General features: G+C 49.9%; 1 protein-coding gene across 1 annotated transcript in view; it reads right to left on the reverse strand.

Annotated features, from left to right (window-relative positions):
• Nucleotides 1-1029: 1029 nt before the first annotated feature.
• Nucleotides 1030-15162, reverse strand: part of PLXNA1 (plexin A1) — a 115541-nt gene continuing 101408 nt past the window's right edge. The window contains exons 28-32 of the mRNA XM_066558382.1: nucleotides 14608-14798; nucleotides 13763-13932; nucleotides 11884-12096; nucleotides 8730-8880; nucleotides 1030-5331 (exon numbers count right to left, since the gene is read on the reverse strand). Coding sequence (XP_066414479.1) covers nucleotides 5236-5331; nucleotides 8730-8880; nucleotides 11884-12096; nucleotides 13763-13932; nucleotides 14608-14798 — 821 coding nt within the window. The 3' untranslated portion in view covers nucleotides 1030-5235. The remainder of the gene's footprint in view (nucleotides 5332-8729; nucleotides 8881-11883; nucleotides 12097-13762; nucleotides 13933-14607; nucleotides 14799-15162) is intronic.

The following is a 15162-nucleotide window of genomic DNA, read 5'->3' on the forward strand; positions in this document are numbered from 1 at the left end:
GTTTAATACCTGCCGATGATGTTCTTGCTGGAGAATAGAAAAACTGCAAGAGAAAACATGAAAAACATCCAGTTTATACACACACTAAATGCAGAGAAAATATGTATTGAGCATCCACAGTACATCAGTCCTGCCAGCCCAATCTCTCAGAAGACTGGCCCCAGGGCAGGAAAAGGCTAAGGAAAAATAAAAAACAAAAAAGCAGCCTAATTTGTGTGACTTTGGTGTGTGCGCTGGGCTCCTGCTGACCCCACACTCCAGGGATTCACACCCTCCTCTCTAGGAATGTCTCCCCACACCTGCCACAGCCACCGAGCTCACTGGGGAAGGTCCCCCTGTGAGGAGGGTGCTGAGGTGATCGGCTGCTGCCCTGGGCTTCCTCTCCTGGTGCTTCATTCTGGGACCCTGCAGAGACTACAGTGCAGTTTGGAGGTACCCAGAGTTACAGGGTGACACAGCTTTAAAGACAAGGATCAGGAGCTGGAAGATGCCCCTGTGGCATGCAGAGCCTGTAGAGACACAACTGCAGCATCATCTCAGCATCGTGCACTTCCTCCCAAGCACTTGTGCTGTCACCCTGTTATGTCCCATGAGAGGAAGGGCCAGGAGGTCCAAGGGGTAGAAGTGAAGCTGCCCTAGCCCTGGTTGGTTCCCATGGACCCCAATGAGTGGCAGAAGAGTCAGGCAGGTATCTACCTCTCTGTGCTTGCAGCGTGGCAGGCTCAGCTCCTGTGCGTCTGACCAGCAGCTCTGAGCAGTTTGAAAGGTGATGAGTAAAATCAAATGGTTTAAAACCATTTAACATGAGCCACCCAGGAAATGGGCTGATGAGTGTCTGGAGCTCCTTTGGTGGGTGTTAACAACCACACCTCAGGAACCCCACAGCCACACATGCACTGCATTGCTAGCACATCGTGATGCTATTTTGCACCACATCCCCCCAGCACAGCCACAGTTTTGCCCACTGCTCCCAAAGCTGCCTGCTCCACGCACCCACATCACCCCCAAAAACACAGGCAAAACACCAGCTTTAGCAAAAATGTTTAATCTCTCCTTGATGCATGTGTTTATTTACAAGTACTAAATCTGAAGAACATTAAAATAGGAAATAGCAGGATATTTACACGATCAAAGGGCGCTTGGCCAGCCATGCTGGCCTGTTGCTTCAAGTCTGAAACAATCACAGAAAGGGAATCAGGACTCCAGAGTGTGATTCTTTTTTTTCCCCATTTAATTTTCTAAAACTACCAGAATTCTCTGCCTCTTTCCGGGCCCACCTTGGGTTTCCCCCTGCTTCCTTAAAGGACAGCTTGTTGTGCGCTTTGGTCGGGAGCGGGTGAGCCTGCGGGGTCCCCACCTATCCCCCTGCTCCCTGTCCCCAGGCTGGGCCAGGGACAGCTCTGGGTGTGACATGGGGCTCCTGCTAGGGGGGACACTGCCAGGCAGGACTGCACATGTTTTAACCCCAAACTGAAGGAAAAGGCAATAAGAGCAGGGAGGGACCCCTTTGCTTGCAGTGGTGGGGGATCAACCTGCACGGCGCAGCTGCCTCTGGAAATGCAGGCTCACAACAAGGGGTGCTTCTCCATCTCACCCCATTCTGGGGCATAGGCTACACCAGCAGGAAGAGGGGTCTTGTGGATGCTTCCCAGCTTCTCCACACCTTTTCCCCTTTCGAGGCAGGGTCTGACAGGGCCAGTTCTGACCCCACCAGGCTGGTCAAGGGAGGGTGGGCAGCTGCCTGGCACAATTAAGGACGCTGGGCATCATGCGAAAGGCAAAGGTAGCACCAAGAAGCACCAGAGGCTGTAGGCAGCACTGCAGTGCCCACCCCACTGACCAGCACCCTCCCTGTTAGGGGCAGCAAGGGGACCCCCGAGCAGTGAGGAGCTGCTGGGGCACCCTTCAGTTGAGCAAACCACAGACACCCCAAAGCTCTCCAGGAGGAAGCCAATGGGAACTCATCCCAAGGATCACGGGCAGTCAGCATCACCAGGGGGCTGGAAGAGTCAGGTCACAGCACAAGGGGAGCCCAGAAAGCAGAGCCACACCATGGCACTGCCAGCCTGCCCAGCATGAACACCCCCCAGGAGCCTCTCTGCTGCCCAAATCCATCTCAGACCCACCATGGTCAAAAAACTCATCTGTCCCTCCAGGCTGGCTGAGGGACACCCACAGCACTGGTGATGGGAAAGCTACAGGCTAATAGACCTCAGCAATTAACAGTGCTTCCAGCCCTCTGTGTCAAAAAGGAAATTTTCAGGGAGGTGTTCTTGGAAACACATCTCCATCCCCTCTCAACCACCACAAAACCCATGTGCTTGGCTGCCCCAACAGCAACCAAAGCTCCCCAAGACACTCTTACCAGTGCAACAGGCAGAACCCTCTCCAGTCCTGGACAGAGACCCCAAAGGCATCGCTCCCCTTCCATCACACCGCAGCGATCACCGATGCATTGCCACCATCCTCCGCGCCATTTCCAGGACCTCCACCAGCACCAGGCCGCCAGCAATGCCACAAGGAAGAAGTTTTGCACCAAAGGGAACTGCAGGCACCCCTCCACCCCACCACAGCAGCAGTGAATCCTACAAAGGGACCCCAGAGGGTTCTGTCCCACCAGAGCACCCAGAGAGATGCTGGCAGCCAGCAGTGGCCCCAGCACAGGGCACACAGCTGTCCTTTAAGGCTCTCCAAGTACCACATTTGAGATGTGAACCTCTAAAGTCTTTCTTTTTGCTGTTTCTTTTCTTTTTTTCTTTTGGACGAGAAAGTGGCAAAATAATTTCAAATTTAAAAAAAAAATAGGTAACAGGTCTAAACAAACCTCTAATATTCAATACTCGCAGTTTCTTTGTTTTATGGGTTTTTTCTTCTGTTTCTTAAAAAGATCAACTCAGACTAAAATCTAGCACAGTCATGCAACAGCCCACAGCTCTCAGAAATCCAGCGACAGCTCAGGGTTTGTAGGTTTGAGAAACAACTATAAATTCTTTTTCAAACAGTTTTGCTGTTGTGGTTGGATTCTTTTGTCATCTTTTTTTTTTTTTTTTTTTAATCAGCATCTTCTCTCCTTTCCCTCCTTATTAAAACAAAACAAAACCAAACAAAATTACAACATAATGAGAGATGTGCAGGCTTCAAACAGTTGTTCTGCATGGTGAGAAAGGCTTGGAAGTTCCTTCCACACCATTTGGTATCCTTTTTTAATTTTTTTTTTTTTTTTTTGCAGTGGTTGTTTGTTTTGTTTTAACTGGCTGTGTAAATTCATCTCATTTTTATATTGGTTCAATTCTCCTTCAGTTAACTATACAGCACCCCACTGGGGCATGAGAATTAGATTGTAACCACATATATATATATACACACTTTTATTATTTTTTTTAATTAAAAACTTCATTATTTCTCCCTCTCCCCCCCTTAACTTGCAATTTAAGGGAATGGACAGAAATCAGCTGGGCTTCTCTCCACTTGGATTTTGACAGCCATCCGCTCCTGGCAGAGTGTGGCCCCATGTGCTGTGGCCTGGGCAGTGACAGGAGCTCTCAGTACAGAAAAGGAAAGGGTTTTGCTCTTTTTTTTGGAAGTTTTTGGTCACCTGCTGCCCTTCAGGGCAGCATTCAGCACCTTTTCATCTCTGGAAAGCACAAACCCACAAGGAACTGACATTTCCAAGGGGGAAGCTGAGGGAGAGACCTCAGGTCCCCAGCGAAGCCCCTTCAGGGCAGAGGCAGCGGAGGGGAGACAGGGTGACAGCAAGGAGAGAAAGGGGGAGAAAGAAGGAAAAGACAGAGAAAGAAAGGTCAGTCTTGGGTGGAAGGTCCTGCACACATTTGGGCTCCCCAGGTGAAAGAGCAGGTGACATCCCCATGGCACCCAGAATCCCAGTCCCTGCATGGGCTGGGAACCCAGTGAGGTTTGCCAGGGGGATCCCAGTCAGGAGTGCAGAGGAGCTGCCTCCCCCTTCACTGGTTTCTTCCCCTGCATCAGCACAAAAAGATGATGGTCAAAAATAAACGTAAAGGGGCTTTGTTAAGGCGGCTCCAGTGCCAAAGAATCTGACACAAAAAGCCAGGCTGGCTCTCCATCAATCCTCCTGACAGCCCCCAAGGCCCCACAGCCATCCTCCACCCCACATCATCCCAGGACAGGCAGGAGCAGGCAGCACTGCCCAGACCACCCCACGGCCACCGAACCGGGAAAACAAGGACAAGCTCAACAAAACACCAACCATCCCTCAGCAATCACCCAGGAAAAGAAAAACCAGCCTTGGGATCTCCCTTCCTCTCTGATTTTGACCTCCAGAACCACTCAGCAGCATTAAAATAACAGCATCTATCCAGCTAACAAAACTCCCAACTTTTTTTTCTTCAATTTTTTTTTTTCGCACTAAACAACATTCAAATAAAACATGGCACAGGACATATTTTAGAAATATCAAAGCTCCCTTTCCTGCCCACCCCTAAAGCCCCAACCCCAAATCTCCCCAGCATCAGTCCTTTAGCTTATCTCTTAAAATCGTTTTTGTTAGTTTGTTGCAAAAAATTCGGAATATTTTTTCCCCTCCCATTTTTTGTTATAATTTTTTTCCCTTTAAATTAAAAATTTTGTTTGTCTCGTGTAAATTGTGCAAATATAGCAGTTAACACTAGTGGCAGAAGGCCAGAGAGAGAGAGAGAAGGGGGCAGAGACAGAAAAAGAGAGAGGAGGAGGAGAGGGGGTGGACAGCTGGGGGGAAGGAAGGGAGAGCAAGTCAAGTACAGTAAAAATAGGAGCCCACCCACCCTCCCTTCACCAAAGTAACAACAACATCCAAACGCCTTCCTAGGAAGCCCCGCGGTCCCGACCCTCCTTCCGTGCGGGCTCAGGGGCTCTGCCCGGGCCAGGGGTGCCCAGCAGGTCCGTGGGGCAGGCCAGCCCCTTCTCCTCCACCCGCGTGGCCTCTCTGCAAGGTCCCTGCTGCCTGCCGTGGGGCTGGGGCTTTGTCTGTGGGTCAGGGAGTTCCGTGGACGCTGCTGCTGCTGCTGCCCTCGGGGTTTGTGGTTTGTTCCGCTAAGCGCGAGGTTTCTCTGGGTGTCCGTGGGGAGCTCCCGCGGGCCCGGCCGGTCCCAGCCCCAAAGTCTTGTGCCCACGGCTGCCGCTGGCCGGTCCTTCCTCCCTCCCTCCCTCTGTCCATCCGTCCATCTGTCCGTCCGTCCTGCCGCCCCGCTGCCGGACGCTGGCGCTGCCGCCGCCTTCTCAGCTGCTTAAGGCCATTGTGTCGATCGCCTGCTCCAGCTTACTCCGCAGTCGCTGCCTCCGGGCCTGCTCATCCTTCTCCAACGCAGCTAAAATCTGGGGAGAGACGGGAGGAGACAGTGAGGAGGTGCCCTCCTACCCAAAGTGGCTCCTTGTGGCACTCTGACTCTTTGATGGCATCAGGACATGGGGATGTGGCCCCACAGGAAGTGCTTTTGTACTCCAACAGAGCCAGAGGAAGTGCAAGGTGAAAGACACCACTGTGAGTGGTGCATCCCCAAATCGAGCCCACTGGGACTCCCAAAGGGTCTGCAGTGACACCAGGGACCTGCCTGACACTAATGAGGAGCCAACTTGCAATGGGGAAATGAAGAAAACACAAACACGTTTGTTTGTTTGTTTGTGAACCCCAAATCCAAGCCAATGACACCTTCCCACCATGTCTGTGACTCCAACAATCGTGTAACGCCTCAGGGAAGCAGGGGTTGTGTTTCAGAGACCACAATCAAACCATGAACTGGTTCCACATGCACAAAAACACCAAATCCACAAGGCTTCAGCTGCCACCAGTGTTAAAACCTGTCTCATTTCATCCCAACTGGGGGACAGTGGGGTGATGGAAGGAGACATCAGACAGATGCACCAGCAAAGCCTGGGAGCCCCCAGTCCTGTTCAAGGGGTGCACCCACAGACACCTGAGAATGACTTTCCTCCCTTGAAATCCTTTCTCTAAACAAGCTGCTGATAAGGATGATAGACTGCAGGCTGGAGGGACAGTCCCCTTCCCTGGGCTAGATGTGACCGTGCCCCCAGGGCTGGGGAAGGACTAGCATAGAGAATGAGACTCAGATTAGGGAAAAGGGAGTAACAAAGTGTAAAACAAAGGGGCAATTGCCCTCCCAGCAGCCAGGAGTCTCGTCTCAGTAACATCATGCCAGCAGAGCAGAAAAGCTGATTTAAAAAAACAAACCTGACAGAAATCTCATCTCCTCGGGTGAGCTAGTTGAGAGAGCAAATTTTTTGCAATTATATATCAAGGCATCCGTCAAAGGGGACTTGATTAACCATTTCATTGGCTGCATAATTGGAAACCAACTGTTGTATAATTAATAGACTTACTAGGAGGCAGGCAAAGTCCATCAGGAGCCCTACAGGTAACTTCTTAATGGGGAATCAGCTCCCTTTGATTAAGAGCTGCTGCAGCGCTGACGAGTTGTTGAGAGGCAGACAGAGCACGCTGAGGAGCATCCACCACACTGCCACAACCAGCCTCTGACCACCAGGAGACTGGGTCTCCCCCAGGCTATTTTGGGGCAGGACCAGGCTGGCCTCTGTCTCCTGGGGCAGCAAGAGATGCCTGATCAGGAGTGTCCCCCAAAAAGAGAAGGGAAAGCTACATCCGGGCACTGGTGTCAGCTCCTGAGGAGGTGGAATATCACCAGCATCAGCTGAACACATCTGATTTACCTCCTCTGGCAGCAACATCCCAGGGCAGCAGCTGGACTGGGAAGAACTCATAGATTCTGCCACAAACCTGCTAGTGGGAACACTCCCCCCCCATCCGTCTCCACAGATGCTCTCAGCCCTCATTATACACACAGAGTAAAATACCTGTAGTGACACACAGAAATCAAAACCCCACATGCCTGAAAGGTGCCTGAGCTGGAACCAAATGAGATTGGTCAGAGAAGTGAAGGGAAGCCTATTCCCCCTACCTGCCTCCTCTGCCTCTCCCAACCAGACAGAGGTGTATCCTGGAATGCTGAGGTGCCAAATGATTCCCAAACTGCCCATGCATTTATTTACTCCTCTCTTATCTCAGCCTTATGGAAACAATGCAGTCAAAGGAAACCTGTGCTGAGTGTAGAGACACCCAGGTTTGTCACCTGCTGTAAGGAGCCAGGACCACTGATTACCAAGATGCAAGTACCCAAATGAAAATTAATTATGATTTTCATTCACAGCCAATGACAGCATATTATTGCACTGAACAACAGGAAAAATTATTCTCTCCCATTTTGCATCAAAGAGGGTGCAATCGGGCTGCATATAATTGTGCTTAATGATGAAAACAAACAAAGGGAACAGCTGCGATTTATTAATCCCATTACAAATAATAAAAGAAGTTTCTGAGAGCTGTGAACACACTTGTGATGCTCAGCAAGACACTCAACAGATGTCAGGCTGCTGTTGGCAGGCAAGAAGAGGACCTGTGCCCCTAAAGAGCAGCTCATTAGTGCCATGGGTTCATCTCACATGGTCCCCTCCATGCTCTCACCCGGGGCTTGGAGGATTTACTTAAGGATTGTAGGACTTTTAGCCAGGAGGAAGTGAGCACTGGATGATGGCTCAAGGATGATAGCTGGACCACAGCAAATCTAGATCTTCCAGACTGCTCCACTTTCACTCTCATGGTAGCCACAGAACTGTGTACAAACTGTAAAACCCCAAAAAGCCCTTCATGGCCAATCCATTTCCCAGAGCAACAGGGGCCTTGGGGATGTGATATCCAAAATCATCTAAGGACTGGCATAGAGGTCCCAGCAGCATGGTCATCAGTACATGGCCACCAGCTGCATGGTGACCACCACACAGCATCTTCACAAGAACCAGGATCTCCTCTTCCCTCCTGTAAAGCACTGAGCTCCATAGGATATTGGCCACCGTGATCCCAGAGCTGACCTTAAACCCAGGAGCCAGGTCTGCTGCAACTTGTTTATGGACCCCTTAAATTCACACGTCAAAGAAGCACTGGGAGAAGCCTCTTTGGATTGCTGCATGGAACAACAGGCACCCCATTTCCTCTCCTGGCTGAGTGGGAAGATGTTCTGGCACTCTGTCACTTAAATTAGCCACCATTCAAATATAGTCATCAACTCCTTTATTGGGACAATAAAATCTGTACTATCCTGCTATGTGTATAGACCTATATTTTACTGTAGTTACATATTTTATTGCTTTAATAAGACGTAGGCTGCGGATTTGAGCAGAGTTTTGAGAAATTAATTTGTATCAATTACAACAGAGGAGTTCTTAACCATCCTTACTGACATTCACAAAACAAGCACTGGAGAGACCACCACATCCTCTAAGATCTCTGGGGAGAGGAGCCAAACACCACCTGTACAGTTCCACAGCACTGGTACCACCATGGTGCAGGATTGGTGGCAGTGGATAGGGGAAGCACGCTGAGATAATGCTGGGAACTCTGCAGTCTCGTGGAGCTCATGTGCCAAATGCGTAGAAAAATAGGTGTTTCCCACATTACTCACTGCAGAAAATATGAGGAATGAGTGAGCACTGCCCACTCCAGCTCCTGGCTTCATGCCTCCCAAACCTTTCTTTCTCCAGCAGCCCAAGCACAGATGTGGAATATGTTACTATTCCACATTTCATGGAGCGTTTTTCTATAGGAAAAAGCAGGGGACTGCAGAAACAAGGACAAAAGGACTCAAGTGGCAGCTGAGACCTGATTGTGCCTCACCACATCTTACCTCATCCTTGTACTTGGTGATGTAGGAGTAGATCTCGTGCAGGGCACTCATGCTGTTGAACTGGCTCAGGTGTAACCGTGACTGCTCCGCCAGGTACGCGCTCATGTCCTGGTCACTGATCGCTGGCATTTTAGCTATATCTGCATAATATCTGCAGGGAGGAACAGAGGGGTGGGTCAGAAATGGGGACAGGCAGGAAGGGACGGGTCCCCACCACAATGGTCACAGAGAACAGCCACTGGAAAGGCAAGTGAAGAGCATCTTTCCTCCAAGCAGTGAGATACATTCACCCATTTTAACACTGCTCACTAAGAGGTCTCTGAGCACCCCACAGAGCAGTCAACACAGTTAAGAATGTGCTCCTGATGGAGCAGCACCCAGCTCAGTCCAATTCTGCTCACGATGCTAAGAAGCCAAGCAATCTTGCTCTAAGGGATTTTTCACCCTCTCCTAACCTACACATTTTTTGTCCTTCCCATCCCATTGGCATGTTTTTCCACCAAACTACATGCACCAGGACCCTCCACACCTGCAGTAGCACACAAGGTTTTGCTACTACTCTCCTAAGGTCACCATGTCCCTAAAGCCAACAATGGCCCTTTGCATTCAGTTAAATACTTAGGTTGTGAACACATGACAAGGTGACATCCTGCCCCTGCAGCAATACACGTGCTGTGGTAGTGGAAAAACAGAATATCCAACAGGATGTTGATCACAACCTTGAGAGGACAAAGCTGCACCATCCCAACAGCAGGAGAGTTACACCAAGCAGACACACCAGTGGACTGGCTGCTGAGGACTTTTTGGAAGCCAGGGTTGTGTCCACAAGCCTCATTTTAAAAGAAACTCCACCAACAGCAAACAAGCTCTGGCTGCTATCAGGGAGCAGTATTACCAGCATTTCCACCTGGAAACAGAGAGTGCCAGCCTCTCTCAGGTTTGCTTTGCTCCTCATGACTCCCCACTTGGTAAAGTTTCTGGTACAGTGATTAGCACCACTCAGCTGAACACTGAGATGGAACACTGCTGAAGCACTTGGACAGGAGCAGATGGCAGCAAGACCACTTGAGAAGATGAATATGAGGACCCACTCCATCCCACTGCACTGAACTCAACTAGTGATAAACTACTTGGGCAGTTTTCACAAAGACACTCATTCATACCCAGAAAATGATGCAAGAGAATTTTTGGATGCTGCCAGGAGAGCAGTGGTCTGAGGTGAGGACCTGTGACTAAACCAGGCATCTCCTACACCCCCAGAGAGATCTCACATCCCAGAGTGACATTTCCTAAAGCAGCAGTTTCACGCTCCAGGTGTTATCATGACATACAAGATAGGAAGAAACCATCATTTTTCAATACAAGTGCGCATGGCTCACATGGACCAGGATTCCAGTCACACCATTCATTTCCAGAGGACACCTATGACCCCAGCAGTAGTCCCCTTGGGTTTCTGAAGGTTTCCCTCTTCCTAAGCCCTTCCCTGTGCTATTCCTGCCTCAGATTGGCAGGATGCCCTTTTTTCAGCTGGTGCCTGAGCCACAGCAGCAGACAGACCTGCTGTTGGGACTGGCAGTCCCACTCAGCCACCCCCACACCACTCCCATCCCTCCTCTGCAAAGCTTTCTGACTATAACTGTGCCAAAAGCCAGAAATGCTGATTATGCCATAAATCCCTGCAGCAGAGGACCAGTAGTAGACACAGTCACCCCCTGCACAGGACATCTCTGCGCCCTGCTCATCTGCCTCTGGGACCATACTGGAGGTAAGCAATGGCAGGAACATCTGTCACCACTGAGATCTCCCACCTCCTCCCTCAGGGATGCAGAATGTCTAGACCAATGGTTAACTCTGAAATGTTGTATACCTTTTTTCTTCCAGGCACACACACAGAGCTGAATATTTTTGTCATAGAGATGGCAAGGTCAGAGAAATTCACCTTATGAAACTTGTGATGTTCCTATGGGACCCCACTCCAAAGCCCCATGCAAAGAACTTCCTCCTATTACAATGCAGCTCATCTCTCAACTCAGGCATCATATTTCAGGGGCACCTTTCCTTCTGATCCAAGCCCTTCCTTCCTCGAGGGAAGACACTTGTCTTTGTACTTGCCTGTGAAACAGCAAGCATGCCAAGGCGCAGCAAAAATATCTGTGTACAAACAGTACCCAAGGATGATTTAGGCTACAAAGTTCCACCCTTGCAAACAAGAAAATATGACATTTACTGTTGTCTGGTCATCCTTCATTTAGTTCATTCTGTATTTGGTGAAGATGCTGAAAAAGGGCCCTCAGTTAAGAAAAAAGAATCATCTTTAGCCCAGCACATCATCACCAAGGAAAAGTTGCAACAGCAACCTGAAATCTTCCATTTTTTAAGTTTCAAGAAGTTCCACTTCACAAGATGGCAACATTTTAACCGTAGCTCTGTTTGGAGGGCTTTGGAGGACATCTCCTAGGTTTCTCTCCCAAAAGGATAAAGCTAAACACAGCATTATGCCTGAGTGCATCAATTTGCAAACAGTCTCATTCAAACCCTGAACCTTTAACACTACATTAATTCAGCAGGACAGAGGGACATCTCTCCTCAGCTCATTAATTCAGCAGGACAGAGGGACATCTCTCCTCAGCTAACAGGGAAGGTGGAAGATGTTGGAAGATGTCAGGGGACCTGCTCCTCTCCCTGCTCCTCAGCACAGAGACTGCAGCCTGAGCACTGGGAAATGATAATTTTCAAGCATTTCAGCAAAACCTGCATGTATTGTTGTGATACAAAAAAAAGCACTTCTCTAGTCCAAGGCTGAGTTCTCACCGCTCTTCAAAAGCAATCAAGCGAGGTGTTAGTAATTCCCTAGTACAGACCAAGTTTTTACAACAGAAAACATCAGACAACCTAATAGTGGAGGTTGCTTTTAGCACCCCTTAAGCAAGTCATAAACGGCTCTTTAAAACAACCATTGCAAACTCATTTTAGGAGACAATCATGAGAAAGCATCATCCCCCAAACAAGAGGACCATCTTGTGTGAGCATTAGTACAGTCCTGCTTCAGTCAGCTACCAAGAGGAGCCCTCCCAACAACCCACATCCCCACACCCATGAGCATCCACTGCAGGTCCCCCAGGAGAAGCAAGGAGCTATTGCCAAGTCTACTCACCTTTCTACCCAGCTCTTGTAGTTGGGGATGTCCTTGGCATACAGTAGTTTGTTGGAGGGAGAGTCCTTTCCTAGCTTGTGCTCAGAAGTTGAGCAGGAGTCCATGAATGTCTGAGCCACCACGGATAGGCAGGCATCAGTAATACTGTTCTTGTGAATGTCGAACACAAACTGGGGGTTTTTAATCACATTCACCCAAAAACGTAGAGGTAGACTGAGGGATGAAGGAAATAGGAGTCAGCACCTGAACCACACCCTGCAGGGCAGCTGGCACATACATGCACCTCCAGTTGTGGAGGAGCTTCCCATGACCCAGAATTGGGCAGGTTGCTTTTTCCAGCATTCCAGGGATGCAAACACCCTGGGTAAATGGCCACTCCCCCCTGCCCACCCCATCAAGGCTGCAGTTCTCCATGAAGAAATTCCTCAGCACTGCCAACATCCCCAAAGGCAAACCAGGGCAGTGCAGATCTGTGGTTTCTCCATGGATCCACTCTCACTGGAGAGCCCATGGGTCAAATCAGACATGGTCTCTTTCTCCTACATTAATAATCCTTTTGAAGGCACTGTGTGGCATTTCACACATCTCCCGTGGCAGAGGAGGGAGTTAGCTGGACTCCTCAAGGGACTCATTAGCACATTTAACACCAGAGGAAAATTTAGGTGGTCTCAGATGCTGGAAATAAAGCTCTCAGCTGTAGAGACAGCAGGTCTCCTGGCGAGCCATCGACTGGATTGTTTGCTGCAAACTGACACACACATGCCACCCTCCATGGCTCCCCTTCCCAATCCTGCTGGCCCTCTCCTCTCCTAGGAGCACCTCGGAGCCTCCCCCATCAGAAATCCTCCTCACTCTGACATCCCCCAGCACCTACATTCAGTGAATGCTTTTATCTTAAAGAAAACACACTTTGTTCCCCAGGACTTTCCTAATGAGGGTACTGGGTGCATGTACATATTTCATTTGTGAAGGGAATGGCCTGGAGAAATTAGCTCCACATGTCGAATTAGCGCCCAGAGATAAGCACAGGCATTAGTATGCAAGAGCCTGCGTGCCCAGCCCCTGTAGAGTGGGGCTTTTTTCCTCCTTTGCCTTTCACTCCTTCTTTTAATATAGGAAGCTGAGTTATAAATCAGTTCCAAGCACTTCCACGCTCTCACATCTCCATTTAAAAATGTTTCTTTTCCTGCCCTGCTAATTGCAAACAGTTACTGAACTACACAAAAGCGATTTGGCTGCCATTTAACAAATGCCAGACACGGGGAACATACGTACCCGTCTCCAGTCACAGTAAAATCAGAGAGATGAAATCAGTGAGGCAGCAGAAATGAAAAATGCCAAAGGGGGCTGAGGAGCCAACACCTGCAGAAGCCCCAGCACAGCACCCAGGAGTGTCACAGGCTGCCCCGCCCCAGCATTCAGCCAGCAATCAGCAGAGCAGGGGCTGGCTCTGCAGGCAAGGGCAGGGAGGATGTGCACACAGAGCTCTGCTGACAAATTTGGGCACAGCTGAGTGACAGCAAGAGTGTGGAAACACCTTCAGGACAGCAGAGATGAGTATTGGGGCTGGCATCCCGGGAGGAGCCCGGAGGATGGAGAGGCCAAGGTGAGATGGGAACAGAGCCCTGAGCCACTGACTGCAGCCATCAGGGGGAGCGTGGTGCTTGGGATCTGGGGAAGGGCTGAGGGAGAACTGCATTCCTGGGATTTTTTTCTGCTAAGGAAGGCATGCAAGGGATTTACCCACACCCTAAATACAGAGATATGGGCCTCTCTTGTCCTGGATCATTTCCAGGTTCATATTTCTGCTCCCTGCGGGAGGGCTTGGAAGCTGTGATGTTGTTAGCCCACCCCCCAGCCCACTGTCCTTCTCCATTACCAGTTACTCTTCCAGGTGTGCCTGACATCATAATCATTGATCTGATGCTTATCAGCTTGTTCATCCAGGAAATCAAACATGTATTTGATGGCGAGGGGCAGTGCACTCCCACGGTGAGCTGTGCTAAAGATGGTCTCAAACAGGTCATCCACAAATTTCTGCAGGGTGCCCTGGGGAGGAGAAAGAGAAAAGGGCTGCTCAGCAGCACCCTGGGCCAGCAGAGAGGTGGGTCTTTAACTAATGGTCAGCCTCTAAACCAATTTAACTTCTATTCCTACACCTGAAAAAGCAGCACAGTACAGTCTGTGTAACCCTGCTGGTTTTCAGTGGTTTATACTGGGAAACAGACACTGCAGTGATGAGGTATGTCCTTCATTGTATGATCTGGCATGCTAAAAGTATACCAAGAAAAACACCATACAAAACAAAAAAGTGTTGTATGTGCTGAGGGAAGTGGAACATGCTGCAGTGCCAAATGCCTGGGGTAATCACCCTTCCCACATCACCAGTTATGCAGTTTTACCCCAAACACCAAAGAGGCACCTATGCCAGGGCATCTCTGCTTTGCAGACCAGCAGCTGCTCAAGGATACAGGGAATAGTAAAAAAACCAAAAGGTGCAAAGAGCAAACAGGAAAATCCACTCAGGGAATATTCACTGATGGTTTCAACACACAAACCCTTCACCTCCAGCTCAGAAAAGAGACCAGGTGAGGATTTCTTCCTGTGCTAGAGCAGGAGGCTAACAAAAGAGCAGTGCTTACCACTTTTGGACAACCCAAATCACTACCCATCCCCACCCAGATTTCCAAAGCCAGGCACCAGCTCTGGGCCTCTGGGCCATACCTTGGTGGCCAGCAGACGGGTCAGGTAGATCTCAGAGACCATCTTGCTGCCGCGGTCGCCCTCCCGCTGGTCCATGTGGTCGTGGTTTTTCACCAGGTGCCAGAGCTTTGTGCCGCTCTCCAGGTCGGGGGTGATCATGGGGGTCCGTGAGCGCAGGCTGTCAGGGCTGCTGGCTGTCCTCAGCATGCTCTCTGCAAGCACAGGGGATGCTCCCACCCTGCCACCTCTGCCTCACCACCAGCCCCATATCCCCCTTCCCTCCACAGGAGCTTTGGGATTCAGCATCTGCAGCCACCATGAACTGGGAGCTCTGCTGTGACCTCCTCACAGCCTGCTGGGCCACACGCAAGCCTGGCTGATGTACAGGGGCCAGGACAACCATGGAAGGAATTCTGCAGAGCCTGTCCTGCTCCCAGCACACAAGTGCCAGGATCACAGATGCTTCCTGATCACACTATTCCCTTCCAAACCAAGGCTGAAGTACACCTGCCAGTACATTCGTGGGTGTTTTCAACTCTGCTCTTTTAAGTGCTAAGTGCCTCTGTGCTTATTTTA

This window comes from Molothrus aeneus, chromosome 12 (assembly GCF_037042795.1).
Source record: "Molothrus aeneus isolate 106 chromosome 12, BPBGC_Maene_1.0, whole genome shotgun sequence".
NCBI classification, from domain to species: Eukaryota; Metazoa; Chordata; class Aves; order Passeriformes; family Icteridae; genus Molothrus; species Molothrus aeneus.